The sequence below is a fragment of the Octopus bimaculoides genome, chromosome 6 (genome assembly GCF_001194135.2).
Source record: "Octopus bimaculoides isolate UCB-OBI-ISO-001 chromosome 6, ASM119413v2, whole genome shotgun sequence".
Lineage (NCBI taxonomy): Eukaryota > Metazoa > Mollusca > Cephalopoda > Octopoda > Octopodidae > Octopus > Octopus bimaculoides.
The window spans coordinates 5,630,422-5,646,411 of record NC_068986.1 but is presented as its reverse complement, the minus strand read 5'-3'; the positions used below and the strand labels follow the sequence as shown (position 1 = coordinate 5,646,411).

At 33.9% G+C, this 15,990-nt stretch overlaps 2 protein-coding genes across 2 annotated transcripts in view; one reads left to right on the top strand and one right to left on the bottom strand.

Annotated features, from left to right (window-relative positions):
* Positions 1-11,855, bottom strand: part of LOC106881455 (lysophospholipase D GDPD1) — a 33,670-nt gene extending 21,815 nt beyond the window's left edge. The window contains exons 1-2 of the mRNA XM_014931839.2: positions 11,001-11,855; positions 1,982-2,024 (exon numbers count right to left, since the gene is read on the bottom strand). Coding sequence (XP_014787325.1) covers positions 1,982-2,024; positions 11,001-11,124 — 167 coding nt within the window. The 5' untranslated portion in view covers positions 11,125-11,855. The remainder of the gene's footprint in view (positions 1-1,981; positions 2,025-11,000) is intronic.
* A 2,225-nt stretch (positions 11,856-14,080) lies between these two features.
* The window catches only part of LOC106881456 (thioredoxin-related transmembrane protein 2 homolog), a 22,256-nt gene continuing 20,346 nt past the window's right edge, over positions 14,081-15,990 (top strand). The window contains exon 1 of the mRNA XM_014931841.2: positions 14,081-14,260. Within this exon, the coding sequence (XP_014787327.1) occupies positions 14,120-14,260 (141 nt within the window). The 5' untranslated portion in view covers positions 14,081-14,119. The remainder of the gene's footprint in view (positions 14,261-15,990) is intronic.

Genomic DNA, 15,990 nt, shown 5'->3' with positions numbered 1-15,990 from the left:
GGTGCAATCAATGGGAGCGGGTAAAAGTGGAGGTTTTACCCAAAATTTGTGTAACAATTAGAAAATGGAGGATAATATGCTGAACCCAACTACTTGCAGACGGTGTATCCCCGTTGAATTCATTAATTTAATTCATAGCAAAAGTGACAAAGGGAGGAAGAAAAGAAAAAGAAAGAAAGAACCAAAGCACAGGTGTCCATGGCAGACTATGTTATTTTGCCAACATGGTTTACATATAGAAGTACAAAGTACATAAGGAATTAGAGGATGAACAGAAGTTTTATATATACATACATATATATATATACATACGTATATGTACAAACATATATATATCTTGTGGGCATTCAGACGCCGAGGAATGCTGACTGGTCCACTTCTCTCTTTCACTTTAATCATCATTTGGAACTTTGCTCACACCAGACTGTTATCTGTCCAGCATTCCGATCCATGTAAGGACTTGACAATACAAAGTCATAAATGTCGCGCTTGCGGATGATGACATAATCCAGCAAGTGCCAAATTTTGGACCTTGGGTGCATCCATGTTGTTGTGTGATCACCTTTGTGCATAAAATGAGTGCTTGCGATGTAAAGTCCATGTTCTTCGCAAAGCTCCAGTAGCATGAGACCATTGCTATTCATTTTCCCTACTCCAAAACGTCCGAGAGAGTTCCATGTTTGCCAGTCTGTTCCAACTCTGGCATTAAAATCCCCCAGTAGAATGACTTTATCAGAATTGGGGATTTTTCTATGTATGGCTCTCAGCTGGGTATAAAAGATTATTTTATCTTCATCACAGTTAGTCAAAGTAGGTGCATAGGCACTTATTGGAGTAGCAAACCGCCTACCTTTCAAGTGCAACTGTAGAGTCATTATACGTTCATTTATAGGAACAGGGAGCTCTTCCAACTTCTTAAGGATATCAGATCGAACTACAAAACCAACACCAGCCTCTCTGCGCTCCTCCTTCTGCCTTCCCTTTCAAAAAAAGGGGTATCCACCTCCTACTTCCTCAAGCTGACCATCACCTTCTATACGAGTCTCTGAGAGTTCAGCTTTATCAATGTTATAATGGTTCAGCTCACAAGCAACAAGTGCAGTGCATCTTTCAGGCCTACAATCACTCTTGTTATCCAACAGAGTGCACACATTCCAACATGAAATGCTTAAGTTCCATCCAGATTTTATAAATAAAAGACTGTTTGTTTTTCGAGCGAAGGGTAGACATCCGTCAGTCGCGCGAGACTGACCAGGCAATACATATATATATACACACACATATATATATATATATATACATACATACATACATATACATACATATATATGTATGTGAATCCCAAGACAAGAAAGAATCACCCATGTCAAATTTATATGTATAGATATTTGTGTGCGTGTGTGTGTGTGTGTGTGTGTGTGCGTGTGCATGTTTGTACCCCCACTATTGCTTGACAACTGAGGTTGCTGTGTTTACATTCCCATAACTTAGCGGTTTTGTAAAGGACACTGATAGAATAAGTACTAGGCTTACAAAGAGTAAATCCTGTGGTTGATTTGTTTGACCAATGGCGGTGCTCCATCATGGCCACAGTCAAATGACTGAAATAAGTAAAACGATAAAAAAACTATGCTATTTTAATCCTGAGCAAGGCTGAGTATCTCTGCTAGTAGTTAATAAAGATCAAAAGTGCAAACAGACTTAGCTGTCATTTGTGTTCAACTTGCAAGTTTAAATTCATAAAAAAAAAATACCTTCAATTAATTTAGTTAGTTATATATGTGATTACACCTAACCAGTCAAAGCAAAACCCCATCAATCTTGCCATGTTTATCTAAGTTTATATTTTCGAATATTTTCCATTAGATCTGTAAGTCAAGATTAAATTAATTGATTTTAATGAAGTATAAAGTGGTGAAATGGAAAACATTTGTACATTTTTAGGGGAAAAGGAATTAACTGAAATCATTAATTTACTCACTGTCGAAATGCAGTCATTGTATTTTCCAAATGTTCACCAGCACCTATTATTGGAGACAAAAAATAAAAAATATTTTTTAATGCAAGTGTGCATGCATATAACTGATGTAATTCTCAAAAGGAGGCAATATACAAAAGCTTCAGGTCAGTGGTTTAGGATATTTTTATATGCTAGTATTCATTTGTTTGAAATAGCAGCATCTATTAAAGGGATGCTTAGAAAGATCCAAACCTGGAAGAATGCTCCAAAGTTCAAAAGCCCATGGGTCATTAGATCTAATTGCTTGTTAGCAACAGAGAGTACAAAATTCAAGTGCCATTTGGAAAATGGTGTGTGATCTGTAGGAAAAAAACTTGATATTGTGTATTCAGTACAAATACACAAGAATCTCTTGTAGACTGGCAGGAAATCAGAACTTTGCTATGACAGATAGACAGTAGTAATAGCTGTCATAGGAAACTTAAAATGGACATCGTGAACTCTGACATTTCACTAGACATAATTGATACTTATCAGTGATGGAATTGGTTGTAAATAAAATATAGCAACTTCAGTCTTTGTGGCAAACTGGAGACAAAATATAAAATTCCAGTATCTCACATGGGAAGTTTAAATAAAATTGTTCTAAAGTTAAAAAATTTAGAAAAAAATCCAGAAAATTATTGGTCACTTTGTTTCAAAAGCATATTTGTGTATAACAAAATAATGAATAATCTGTCTTCCAAGATGCTAAAAGCATATTGATAAGATAAAAAAACAAACAAAATACAGTAGCTTCAAAAACCACATTAATCCCAAACATTTTTCTTGGCTGCACATAATTATACAATCTTGTGGGCAGCCAGCTACACAACTGAATCCACTTTGCCCACTTTTTTGGCTTCCATCAGAACCTAGATGGAGAAACTTGAAGAAAATGCAACATAGTACTGCATATGACAAACCCTGTATATTGGATTACACGGTGTGTTCTTGAACTAGGCGGAGCTGTTGCATATCTGACATACTATACATATAGCTTCATCATCATCATCATCATCATCATCATCATCATCATCATCAGTTTGTACATAATTATTCAACATAGTACCTCTATGCAAAGGGCTTTGTTCTATTAGAACTGACTGTTAGTACACAAAAACAATAACAAAAAATTTCTCTCTCCATACATAAATACAAACTGTATGAAACATGTACATGAATTGCGATGCTATATGGTAGTAATCTCATCTCATTCAACAATGCAAGGGCACAATCACAGCACATATCAAGGGAACACAAATCTACGTCACTATGTAATAATCCTTTCAACTATAGGCACAATGCTTGAAATTTGGGGGGAGGGGGGGCCAGTCGATTACATTGACCCTGAAAGGATGAAAAGCAAAGATGACCTCAGTGGAATCTGAACTCAAAATGTAAAGACGGGCAAATACCACTAGGCATTTTGCCCAGCATGCTAATAATTCTGCCAGCTTAATGCAAGTAAAACCTTTAAATTTGCTACACATGCTAAGCCCCACACAAACTCTCGTGATTTTTCCTAGCATTCATAACATAGATAAAAACTATGTCCCCTTAAACCAGCTAAGAAATACCTCAGTTCTGATCTGCTACTAAATCTGTACATACTGCACTCACAGGTGAGATGGTACTGCTTCTACATACACACACAAACACCCTTGACCCTTATCTAAAAGAAAGCCATCTGACTAATTAGTAAACATTTATTTACCAATACACCACAATCTTTGATCCATGAGTATGCTGTCTCTCTACACTCTTTCTTTACTATGAGACAATGGTTTCTATTCTACAGAAGTATTTGCATACAAACTCCACCAAGCCCACATAACACTTCCACTGCTCTTATACAGTATCTTGCACCACAGATCTTTTATAACTCATTCATTCTTTCCCAGAACATCAATTCTTTGACATCCCCTATCCCACCCACTTTTGACTTACAGATGTTCAATTTAAATATCCATACCATTCTCACTGTCCTATACTGCAGAATAAACCATGATACTAGTTGATAATTCTTTATTTAAAATACTTGGGATTGAATGTGTTTAGGATTTCAGATTCTTTTTTTTTCTTTTCAATTTTTGGAATAATGTACAATTTTTCTTTTTTTTTTACTTTTCATTATTAGTCACAGGATATCTGAAAACCATATTCTCATTTTAAACACAGTGTAGAGTGCAGAGCATGTTGTACATAATGCACGAAGGTATTGCTATGATGGCTTTGACAATAAAATGGCACCAGCATAACTGGGCTATACAAGCTCAACCTAGTGTGTGTGTGAAGTTATTCCCAACAGCTGATAGTCCAGTGCATGACCGACAACATTTGTACACCTGTCAGAAACTTTCCCAGTCTTTCTAGAAATTTCCATTTGTGTGCTTCTTTCACTTGAAAAACTTTGTGTCAACATATTCACTGTTGTGAGAATAAAAAAACAAATAGAAAATAATTATATAGAAGACATTAACTTAATGACTAATTTTCATGTGACATGTTTTTCTAAATATGCTATGGAATTTGTGTTAGAGAAAAATTATTTCCTGTTGATAATTGCACATGCCTCACCCAATAGTTTTAAAACTTAAGCAGATCAAATGGAGATTTTCCAATAAAATACTTCAGTGTTAAGTTACTGCTTCTCATAACTAACTTATATTACATTATTTATTACTGCTAGGGCAGCAAGCCCGCAGTAACGTTAACATACCAGGTAAAATGCTTAGCAGTATTTCATCTGTCTTTATGTTCTGAGTTCAAATTCCGCCGAGGTCGACTTTACTTTTCATCCTTTCGGGATGCTAAATTAAGTACCAGCTGCATACTGGAGTCTATCTAATCAACTGGACTCCTCCCCCCAAAATTTTGGGCTTTGTGCTTAGAGTAGAAAAGATTTATTACTGCTCACAAACGTAAATGGACAATAACAAGGAGTCAAAAAGGCAAACAAGCATCCACCTAATTACACACTTCAATAAAAAATGTTTAAGGTAACCCAAACTACTCATGGTATTACCATGGGTGATCAAAATGGCTGAGGCACAACCAAGCACCTTCATGAGTGTCACCAAATACTTCAGTCAGATGAACCACTAACAATAACAAAAACTCTGTTGTCAGCAACACAATTCCCCTGGACATTTCAAATGTCATTAATTAAAAAATATGATTCGGCAGAAAATTACAATATTTCAGAATTTTTGCACCGCTCAGCTAGGGATTCAGCAACCCCCACCTCTACCACAGCATTTAGGATATATGATGGAGTGAAAAAAATCACAAATCACATATGAGGTATCTACCTCCAGCCCAAAGAGTAGGACCAATCTCATCAGGCCTAGTCATCCTTAGATAGCCCCACTGGCTCTAGCACTGATGGTGGGTATTTTACATCGAGCAGGACTAGTTTCATGATTAGACTAATCTCAGTGGCAACCAAAGCAACCTGCAGTTGACATGACAAGATATAAAGATATTCAGTTGACATGACAAGATATGAAAATCCCCAAATCAAGGAGCTAAACATACAGCTTTCTCCTTACATATATCTAAAAGTAATGGAAATGCAGAACTCATTTGGTATAAATAAGCCACTAATGGTTACTGTAAGCAGAGCATCAAACCTAATGCCAAAGAAAATATAGCAACAGCTCTTTCAATAAAAACAGAGTGAAAGAAAAATATGATTTATTATTAAGACATATTTATTACAACTTTTTGTAATAAAATAATAAGCAATACAATTTAAATGTCTATAAATTTCCTATATAGGAAATAAGTAACAGCTTTTCAGTTGGGTCAACCTAACCCAGTTGGTTAAATTAAGATAATTTTTTGGAGATGTGTGTTTATTTTTTTGCAGCACAACTTTTGCCAGTGACCAGGTCGCAGTTTCGAGCAACATTGTATTACAAACAATAAATATTTAAGTGAAGTTAACAGTATTTGTGTGTTTCTGCATGGCTAACCTCTATTTTCCATGCCGCAGTCTATTTATATTTTAATGGTCTGATGGCTGAAGCTGTGGCCATGGTCTTCACAGGCCTGTCAGGTGGGTTGTACATGCGATTTAAAAGGGCCAGACATGTCACACACACCGTCATGCTTATTGTGCATAAGGATACAAGTATCCTATAATGGTAAATACTGCTTTTGCTCAAACAACTGGAAGACTTCTTGTCGAAATCACCGAGGAAAACAATATAAGAAATAGACAGGATATATTACTAACTGTGTTCAATTTATGCCATTTTTGTTTTTCAAAAAAAAAAAAAAAAAATGTATAAGTTCAATAGAGCAATCTCTCCCCTCGGAGTTGTCACTTATTAAAAGAAATGCCGGCAAAGAGTTTTTTACGCAGTTATATAGCAGCCAAATTTCCCCCCAAAATATGATATAATGATATACTATGATAAAGAAGGTACGGTAGTTCTAACACAAATCGAATGATGGTATTCTATCCAAACGAACGTGTGCGCGAGTGTGACGATCACCTGCGAGCGTAACGTGCCACTTATGAGTGAAACTAGCTAATAGCAGTTTCTCTTTTATTTTGCTGTGCTTCGGCCAAATTGTTTATCATAGGAGGATATTTTTGGATACAGTTAAGGTTTTCTTTTATATGTTGTTTAAAGTTGGGTGGGTGTCATTAATTAAGATTTGGCATTCTTGTCAATCGAGCGACCGCATAGAGCAGTGGCCCTCAACCGGGGTCCGTATAACCCTTGAGTCTGCATAAAATTTTGCTGTTAAAATTCTATGTGCAATAAATTGGTTATACAAAATATTTTCATACAATTCCTCATAATTAATTACAACAATATGTGGTTGTTTTGAAACACTGGTTGGCCAAGTGGGTCCACGTGAGTAAAAAAAGGAATCAAATAGGTACATGGATAAAAGGAAATGGTTGAGAACCGCTGGCACGAAGATTCCGTTCGCGTAATATAATAGAAATTATTCGATTAATATTTTTCTTTAATTTGTTCTTTCATTCCATAAATGAATAACAACAATAACTCTTACGCAATAAGAAGTTTAAACGAACAGTAGTAATAATTTAAACCAGATTAAGGATATTTTGGTGTGAAGTTCGACCACTGTACGAATCAAACAAAATCTTAATTAAGGAACAGCAAATGTTTTTAATAAATCGTGAACAATGTTCTGTGATTGTTTATTTTCCGATTCAAAATATAGAATTGCTTCGATTTGCTGCAAATTACAGTGGTCGAGCATGGGCCAAAAATGTCCTTGATGTGTTTAAAATTATTACAGCTAATAGTCGATTAAAGCTATAATAATACTGTCTTCGTTTCTTTAAAAGTTACTATTGATGTCATTGACTTAAGAAACATATAAGCTTGCTACAAGCTGTTGCAAAACTGAAGGAAAAGTTCACGCGAATAATTTGTCTTAGTTTACTTAGCTCTATAAAAACAACTATATTTCCATATTCTAACTCGTAAAAGAAAAGTAATAATTGAATAAATTTTATTACTTTAGTTTTTGGTTTAATTGGTTAGCCTTAGCATTCAATCACAGGTTACAGAAATAGTAGTATTAATTTGGGATATTTCACATCATAAAAAATTGAAAAACAGTGATGGATCACCTGAGCTTATTTGAATTTACCAGAATTAATTTTTCTATAGTTCTTTTTAAAATTAACATAAACATTTATTTACACGAAAGAAAATACCGGAGAACTTGCATCTAATTCTAGTTAGCTTCAAATCTGTTTATTATTTATTGCATTAAATAGTTAAAATGCATATGACTATACATTAAGTTTATTATAGTTTACACATATATATTAAGTAATAATACATTATTCAACATTGAACTAAAATTAGAACATTACATATTGAAATTTAATATTACAATAAGATTTATAGCATCTTGAAAAGAGAAAGTATGCACCAAGAGAAAATGTGAGATAAAAATCAAAAGTACTCCTATAATTAAACGTGAGCCATCTCTGAAATGCTGAAACGAATGAAGACATGTTTCAAAATAAGTGAATTACATCACTTCATGTTTATTTATTTATTCAAAACAAGTCTTCGAATTTCTATTTCAAACATCGGATGTTTCGACTGCAAAAGAGAACTTTAAAAAAAAAAAATTCTGTCCCACCTTCCATCTATTTTATGCTTCATCTTGATAAAATTCCTTACAATTATACAATCTGTAGGGTTCTATACGATAAGAGAAAGCTCGACCAGAGGGGAAATACAACTTGTCTATTATCGTATTTCTAAAACAGTTTATAACATTCATTTATTTCAATAAATTAGGAAAACCAAGTGAGATCGTGACGTTTTCCATAACTACCCAGTTCTTTCTTTTTTTTCTTTAACTTTCTTTGTTCCTCTTTTTTTCTTCCGAATTTGGATTTTTAATGTGGTTCTGTATTATATGTGTATCATATACACATGTGTTATATTCCAATAGAAGTACCGTTTACTATCTAGTTAAGAAGAATTACGCTGCTTACCAAGCAAGAAATCTAATGTATTCGGATGAGTGTAAATATATTGATATACGATAAGACATAATAGGCATACCTACAGAAGTGTACCCACCCCTATCCCGACTTTGTTCCCTCACATAATGCTGTCAATGGGTATTTTATAATGAAATTTTCCACCAATATCTTTGAGGTGGTGAAAAAATTCAGAGGTGGGGAGGGGAGTTTCGGATAATTCACACGAGTCGATTTTTTCTCATAACTTTAAAAAGAAATGGGTATTTTTTAGTGCAATTTACAACAAATACCTTTCGGATGGTGTCCGAACTGAAAGGTAATCCTTCGCTTTAACTCGACGAAACCAAAACAAATAGTCGAGTTATATCGAAGGAATGCCCGATTTAAAAAAAAAAGAAATTGGTGGACGTGTGCGTGCACACACACACACACACACTATATAGTGCGTGTGTGTGTGTTATATGCATCACTGATATAATAAAATGGCAAGAGAAATGAAATAAAGGAGAAACATAAATATTGATAAATTTACAATTCTGTTGATTTTAACGCTCTATTTGTAACGTAAATATTAACATATAATAAAGTTGGTCGCTACGAGGGGAGTTTCGAACAAAGTCCTTTTAAACTGAGAACTAATAAGTGTTCATAGAATGAGATAACTATCAAATTAAGACCCAGCATAAAAAGCAATCGTTGTATTTTCGAGGCAGGGGTGAAAAAACGGCAGTAATTCAAACTACCATGACAACAATGAAAGCTCTTCATGTTTCCAGCCAGACATCGATCGATATTAATTCTATTTTCTGCCACATTATAGCCAGAAATCAGTGATTAAAGAAATTTAAACAATACAAATCAAGAAGCTTGTATATCAATGGTTTTCAAACTTATTCTACTACGAAAAACCTTATACGATTTTCCAAAGATCACAAAATCTTTATATTTTACAGTCAAGCCCTACTAATTTAATTTTAATATAACTTTAAACGAAATAAACTCTGAAAGAATTTATTTATTGCAAAAAAAAACTTAGTATTTTGAAAATGGCTATTGCCATTTGTTTTTATAAAATATTTTTTTATTAAATGCTATTAAAAGAACTCCCGAAATTATTATCGCGGAATTCCTAGAAAACACTTGCGGAACCCACCTGCGTTACTTTTCTAGATCATTCTCTAAACTACGATGTATGATTAATTGTAAAGAAATTCAATGCAAATGTATTGTTTTTTTGTTTTTTTTTCTGATTGAAGAACTGGTAATAGACTGGTAAACACCTCCAAGTCTCTATTTGAAAATTCTCAACACAATCTGCACTTATCGCACCACATTTACCACATTTTTCGCTTGTTCAGCCCCAAGACAGCCCTTGATCAAGCAGCCTGTTTTTCCTTTTAACTTTTTTATTTTTATAAAGCTATGTACAGCTATCTTATCTAATGAGCCCTTTTCTTATATAAGATGGTAAAGGGGGAAGATTTGGCTGTTATTTCTAGTTGACTCGTATAAAAATTACCTGTAACGAAGGCTATATTGAGGAATTTATATATAATTACGATCGTTAGAATGAACTAATTGACTTGTCTTGTCATTGTCTAATTCTGTTTAATCGATAATTTCAAACAATGATGTGAAGGCGAAAGAACAGAACTAATATCGGTGTCTGTCAGCGTCGAATTGAATTAGCGATGTACATAAAAAGAAATAAACAATGAGTAATGAACGTAAACAAACTATTCTGGTAGTAAAAAAAACCAAAAAACTATTATAAAGATTGGACTTTTAATTTTCATTTTGTAAAGGAAATTCGATGTCCATAGCTTTTAATTTGCAAATACAGGAACTAAATTAATAACGGGAAATGTTTCAATTTGAAGGAAATTTTTGATTTTGCCACTTCATTCATCTATTTTGAAATTTTTTCTTGTTCTAATTTTACAATTAGCTTTAAACGGAGTTATTTAGTCTGTCAATCTGCTACTATTTGATCGTAACAACATTTAAAAATAATGTATGTGTTATAAATGAGGAAATTTCAATTTATTAAGCAATGATTCAGTGAAAACGAACATAATTTACAAAAAAGTAAACCGTAAAAAAATGCAGGAAAATAAATGAATCAGTAATTTTTTTAAGCACTCAAATCAGTTCCGATTCAATAGGCCCATGATCGAATGTATTCCAGCTGTGGCCTATCTGTCTTGCCGTGAATCTAGGCCCAGCATTATCTCACAAGTCCTTCCCTTTCAAGGCAGTAGGATGTCCAGTTAAAGGCGATTTGGCTGCTAGTTCTAGCTGGTCGAGCGACAGGACTTATATTTGCTGGTTGAATTATTTGATCAATAAACAATTACCCATACATACACACACACACGTGTATATGTATATATATGTGTGTGTAAACAATGCTGCGTGTGGGTAACTAAATATTATGTAATTTATCGGCAATACACAGTACGTAAAATACAAAACTTTACAAGCAAACAGCTAACTTACCGCCTCTATGGCTAATATGACGTGCAGTAAACTTAATTCGTTTCTTTTTGTGTAATAAATTCGGGTATTTAAGAAGCAACAACGAAGTAAAGACATAGCCGCCAACAATTAATCCGAACACCATATCTAAAGGAATCACAATGAATATGACGGCAATAAATTCTGACGTCACACAGACGGAGCAGGTTTCGGGAAAGTTTTCTGAGATATAAATTATACGACAGTAGCTGTTAGAACTTTTGACTTGTAATTAAAAAAAAAAAAAAATATATAAAAATTAAGAAAGGAAAAATATGTCGATTAATTCAAATAGTTCGAGCTAGTCACTGGAAAGGTATGGTAGATTGATTAGAGCCAGCTTATTGGTGAGGAATTCCTGGTTGCCTCGGAAAACATTCACGATGGATGTCATGTGTGTGATGAATTTAACGTGGCTCTCCTACAAAATATATCACAATCAGAACCAGAAAGTGAACAGGGCTGGACTGAGACTATTGTACAATAGTCGATGGTTTGCTATGTATCCACGACAAACAGATGAAGTGAGGTAACGAATGAAACAGCGTTTTGTCTTGAAACATTGAATGAAACGCCAATAACGGATTTGAACTCTTGACCTATGTTTACTTTATCCGCTCGACTGTCTCGTCCAACATGTTATTAATATGCAATTTGTTGGCTCCTTTCGATTTTGGCTTCAATTCTTAATAGTGCTTGCTGTATCGAGCTAATTAATTACGTTGGCTAATTTCCCAAGGATGTATTCTGCATCAAAAATATATAGTTAAGTGTGGACTAGCGTAATATTTAAATAGTCTAATCCAGTGTCCCTCAACCTATATGCCCTTGGGACCTATATAAGATTTTGTTGTTAAAATTTATTTACAATAAATTGCTTATACTTCCATAATACACAAAAGATTTTTATTTTTTTATTTTAAAACAATTCATATTTGATTATAAAAAATACAGTAGGATGTTTTTATTTCATATACATCGAATGGCTATGAAGGTCCAGTATAATACAAATTAAAGGGGTCCATAGGCAAAAAATGGTCCAGAACCACTGGTCTAATCAGTGAGTAATCCTTACACAAAAAAAAAAAAATACTGTCTGTTATTCTATGATTTGCTAAGACTGCTTTATTAAGGAAGTCTAATAAGACTGAAACATGTTGTCAATGAATCAACCAATGAATTTTTAATTGTAAATTATATTTATCCATTTCACACACATACATGCACACATACACACACACTCACAAAGAGGCATATATGTTACAAACAATAAAATGATTTCATCGATCTAAAAAAAAAAGAAACAAATATATGCCTGTGCGTATACATATATATATATAAAGAAAGAAATTATATACAGTTCTCAGCCGCACTACATATGTATGTCCATGCATAAATGTTCATGAACAGGTATGCATATGTATGAGTATATGTATATATACATACACACATATATATAGAGAGAGAAAGTGAGAAAGAGAGGGACAAGAATGTCTATAAAATAAGTATGTGTAAGTGTGTGTGTATATATATGTACATGTGTGTGTGTGCGTATGCACAACCATACATTATGTGGGTGATATTTTCAAATGAGACATTAGATCTTATTTAAGTGCTTCAATTGTGTGTATGTACATATATTTACTAGATTGTTGACAATTATTAATAGTTTACCCCATTGTATTGATATGCCATTTTCTATCATTAATTAATCTGCCAGCATTTTTGCCAACATGGGAATGCTAGTAATAAAAATAAAGAATGAAAGAAAAAAATACTAAGTTAAACAAAAGTTTCCTTTAAGGAATGGAATTACAAAGACTTTCTCAACTTTCCCATTATTCTTAAGTTTAAGTAAACAGCAGCAAACAGGAAAGAATCTTTAATTGTATCTTCTGTTCATTAATAGTTAGGGTAGCACCAATAGAATCCTTTGATCATTATTTTGTCACCATATTTTACTATATATGAAAATTTCAAAGTATTACACTTCACCTGTCACTTCACATCATCTGTTATTCAAATTAGTTAATTAGCTGGATTTACTGAAGCACAGTGACAATCCTTGACATGTTTCTCAACAAGATCAATTCTCCAAAATATTGTCAGTGACTTCAACGTTTCGGTTCAATTGTACATCAGCTCATTTGCCTTCATCAAATGAGCTGAAATTTTGAAGTCACCATCAGCCTTTTCCTTCTTAAAGTAAAACACACACATGCTTATTTATACAAAATTGTCGCTGGTGTCCAGTGCAAATAACAACACTGCTTATCTTCACTCCCAGTAATAAATGCAGACTGTGATTCAATATACTGCCACTTCCCATATGGTGTGAAAGTGTATGAACATTGTTTTTGCTTGTTGCAGTTTAGGATTTCTGTGTGTGTAGTAGCAGTACTACCCCAGAAGTGGGAGCAATGTTCCATAATGGGTGTCACTTGAGTTTTGGATAGTGTTAGTAATTACTGGAAGCTGAAGTATTTTCTGGTTCTAAACAGAAAGAGTATTTGTTATGGTACAGTTTGTTGGCTATGATGAGAATGTGAGACCACCAGGAGAAATCATCTGTGATGATAAGGTCTAGCATTTCTTGTAACTTCGTGAGTTCAAGCTGCATGTGGTGTTCTTGAGCAAGACACTTTATTTCACGTTCACTCAGCTGTAGAAATGAGTTGCGATGTCACAAGATCTATCTAGAAACGTTAGCACGTCGGAGGAAATGTTTAGCGGTATTTCGTCTATCTTTACGTTCTTAGTTCAAATTCCGCCGAGGTCGATTTTACCTTTCATCCTTTTGGGGTCGATAAATTAAGTACCAGGGGTACTATACTGAGGTCGATCTAATCGACTGACTCCTTCCCATAAAATTTCGGGCCCTGTGCCTAGAGTAGAAAAGAATATTACTTTAAGCACGCCGTTCGGAAAGTCCCTGCAGGCAGCAGGTTGCCCATGATTGAGATACATCTTTCAAGTCTCGAATTTTAGTCTTTGCCGAATATTTCAACTTCGTTACCATCTGGTAACGAAAAGATGGCAAGGTGAGGTAACTCTATTTGAATTCCTCTTAGTTCACCGGTTGCTAGTTTATTCTGAGAAAAATGACTGGCTTTATTGATACAGCAAAATCTTTTTTTGTCCCTCATTACATTTTTAATGTACTGTTATGTTTCACCTATTTTTTTCTGAAAACCACTCGGCCAATGTGTACATTTTTATTCTATGATTGCAAATTAGAATTGGTAAGTTAAAAGTATTACATTTCTTCCACTCTTTCGGTGCCTCCTTATAAAGGCAAACAATATGTATGTATATTCAATGACTGAAAAATCAAAAACAGTTGTTTTGCTTAGATCTATTTAATAATCTCTGAAGTACAACTAATGATAATAATATATTAGAATAAAAAAATTAAAAGAAGACAGTTATTTTTAATGTTAAAAAAAGTTAAATTGATTAATGTTGGAATGTTTTCCGAAATATATAAAATGAGAATGATTTTCTTTTCTATATCTAAATTTTAACGCTCGACTGTATCCTCGACAAGTATGCAATTTGTGTTTCAATAATAACCATCTTCTTATACATACACAGACACTCACTTGTTTGTGTAATAATCGCGTCTTAGAATTTTCTTTTTTCATTTCTTTCACTGCATACACAGAGATGTACCTTAAATATTACTAAACAGATATTTGTTTATATTTTCGGATATTTTAACAAATATTTACTGTATCCCAGAATTTAGTCTAAGGTCCGAAACGGAGCATTTAGGTTATGCAAAAAAAAAAAAAAAGCACCCTGTTCATGGATGAAACAGTGTTAGAAAAAGCGTAGCATCCGATGTGTAACTGTGAAATAGCTAAACTGTAGTTTAAAACAAAATTTTAAAAAAGTGGAATCTAAAAATAATTTGCGATCATTAGTGTAACTTTAAACTCTAGCCGTAAACCCTAACCCCTAGCTCTTAACCTCAGATTTAACTCTAATCCCTAATCCCCGAAACTTTGTTCCCTCTTAACGTTTTGAATACTTTTTTTTTTGCATGTGCAAGGAATCAAGCCAGCCAACTTATTTTTCATTTGAAAATTTTCTGTTTTGGCGCTTACCCGGCGTGATGTCACAAATAAAAAATAATGAATGATGGTCATTAGCATCTTATTTTTGATGTTCACTTTTCTATACGCGCATGGCTCAAACAGAATTCAGCGAGGCAGATTTTCCTCAGATTACCCTTCCTGTTGCTAACCCTCTCTTGTTTCCAAGCAATGTAATGTTTCTCTTTGATCGGACGTGTTTTCAAAGAAGACTGGAAGTAAATGGTACCGCTTGAATGACAATGACAGTCGTTTCAGAATTATCATGCAATGTCAAGACAAGGACACCTCGCTCTCGGGACACACATATCTATATGACAAGTCTTCCAGCATTCATTTCCCAAATATGTATACATATGTATGTATCTGTCTCTGTGTGTGTATGCATATGTATGTATAATAAATATATAGATATGTATTGCAGGCGTGTTTTTGTGGTATGAAGTTTGTTTCCCAACCACATGGTTCCGGGTTCAGTCTCACTGCGTGGTATCTTGGGCTATAGCCGACCAAAGCCATGTGTGCGAGTTTGGTAGAAATGAAACCAACGTGTGTGTGTATATGTATATACATATATATATATGTACACACACACACACACACACACTAGCAGAAATACCCGGCGTTGCCCGGGTTAAAGAAAATAATGAAATTTTAAAACGCCGTCTTGATTACGCAGGTCTAAACTGCTGAGATACCAACTTTCTACATAACTCTGCAACCCATGCCAGTATGGAACATAGATATTAAGTGAAATGTGAAAAAGTTTTCAACTCATATATGTATATAAAGTAAATACATGTTTGTCCAACTTCTTTTGTAACAAAAAAAAAAAAAACAGGTACAGATTATAAACAACGAAAGGCCATGTATAA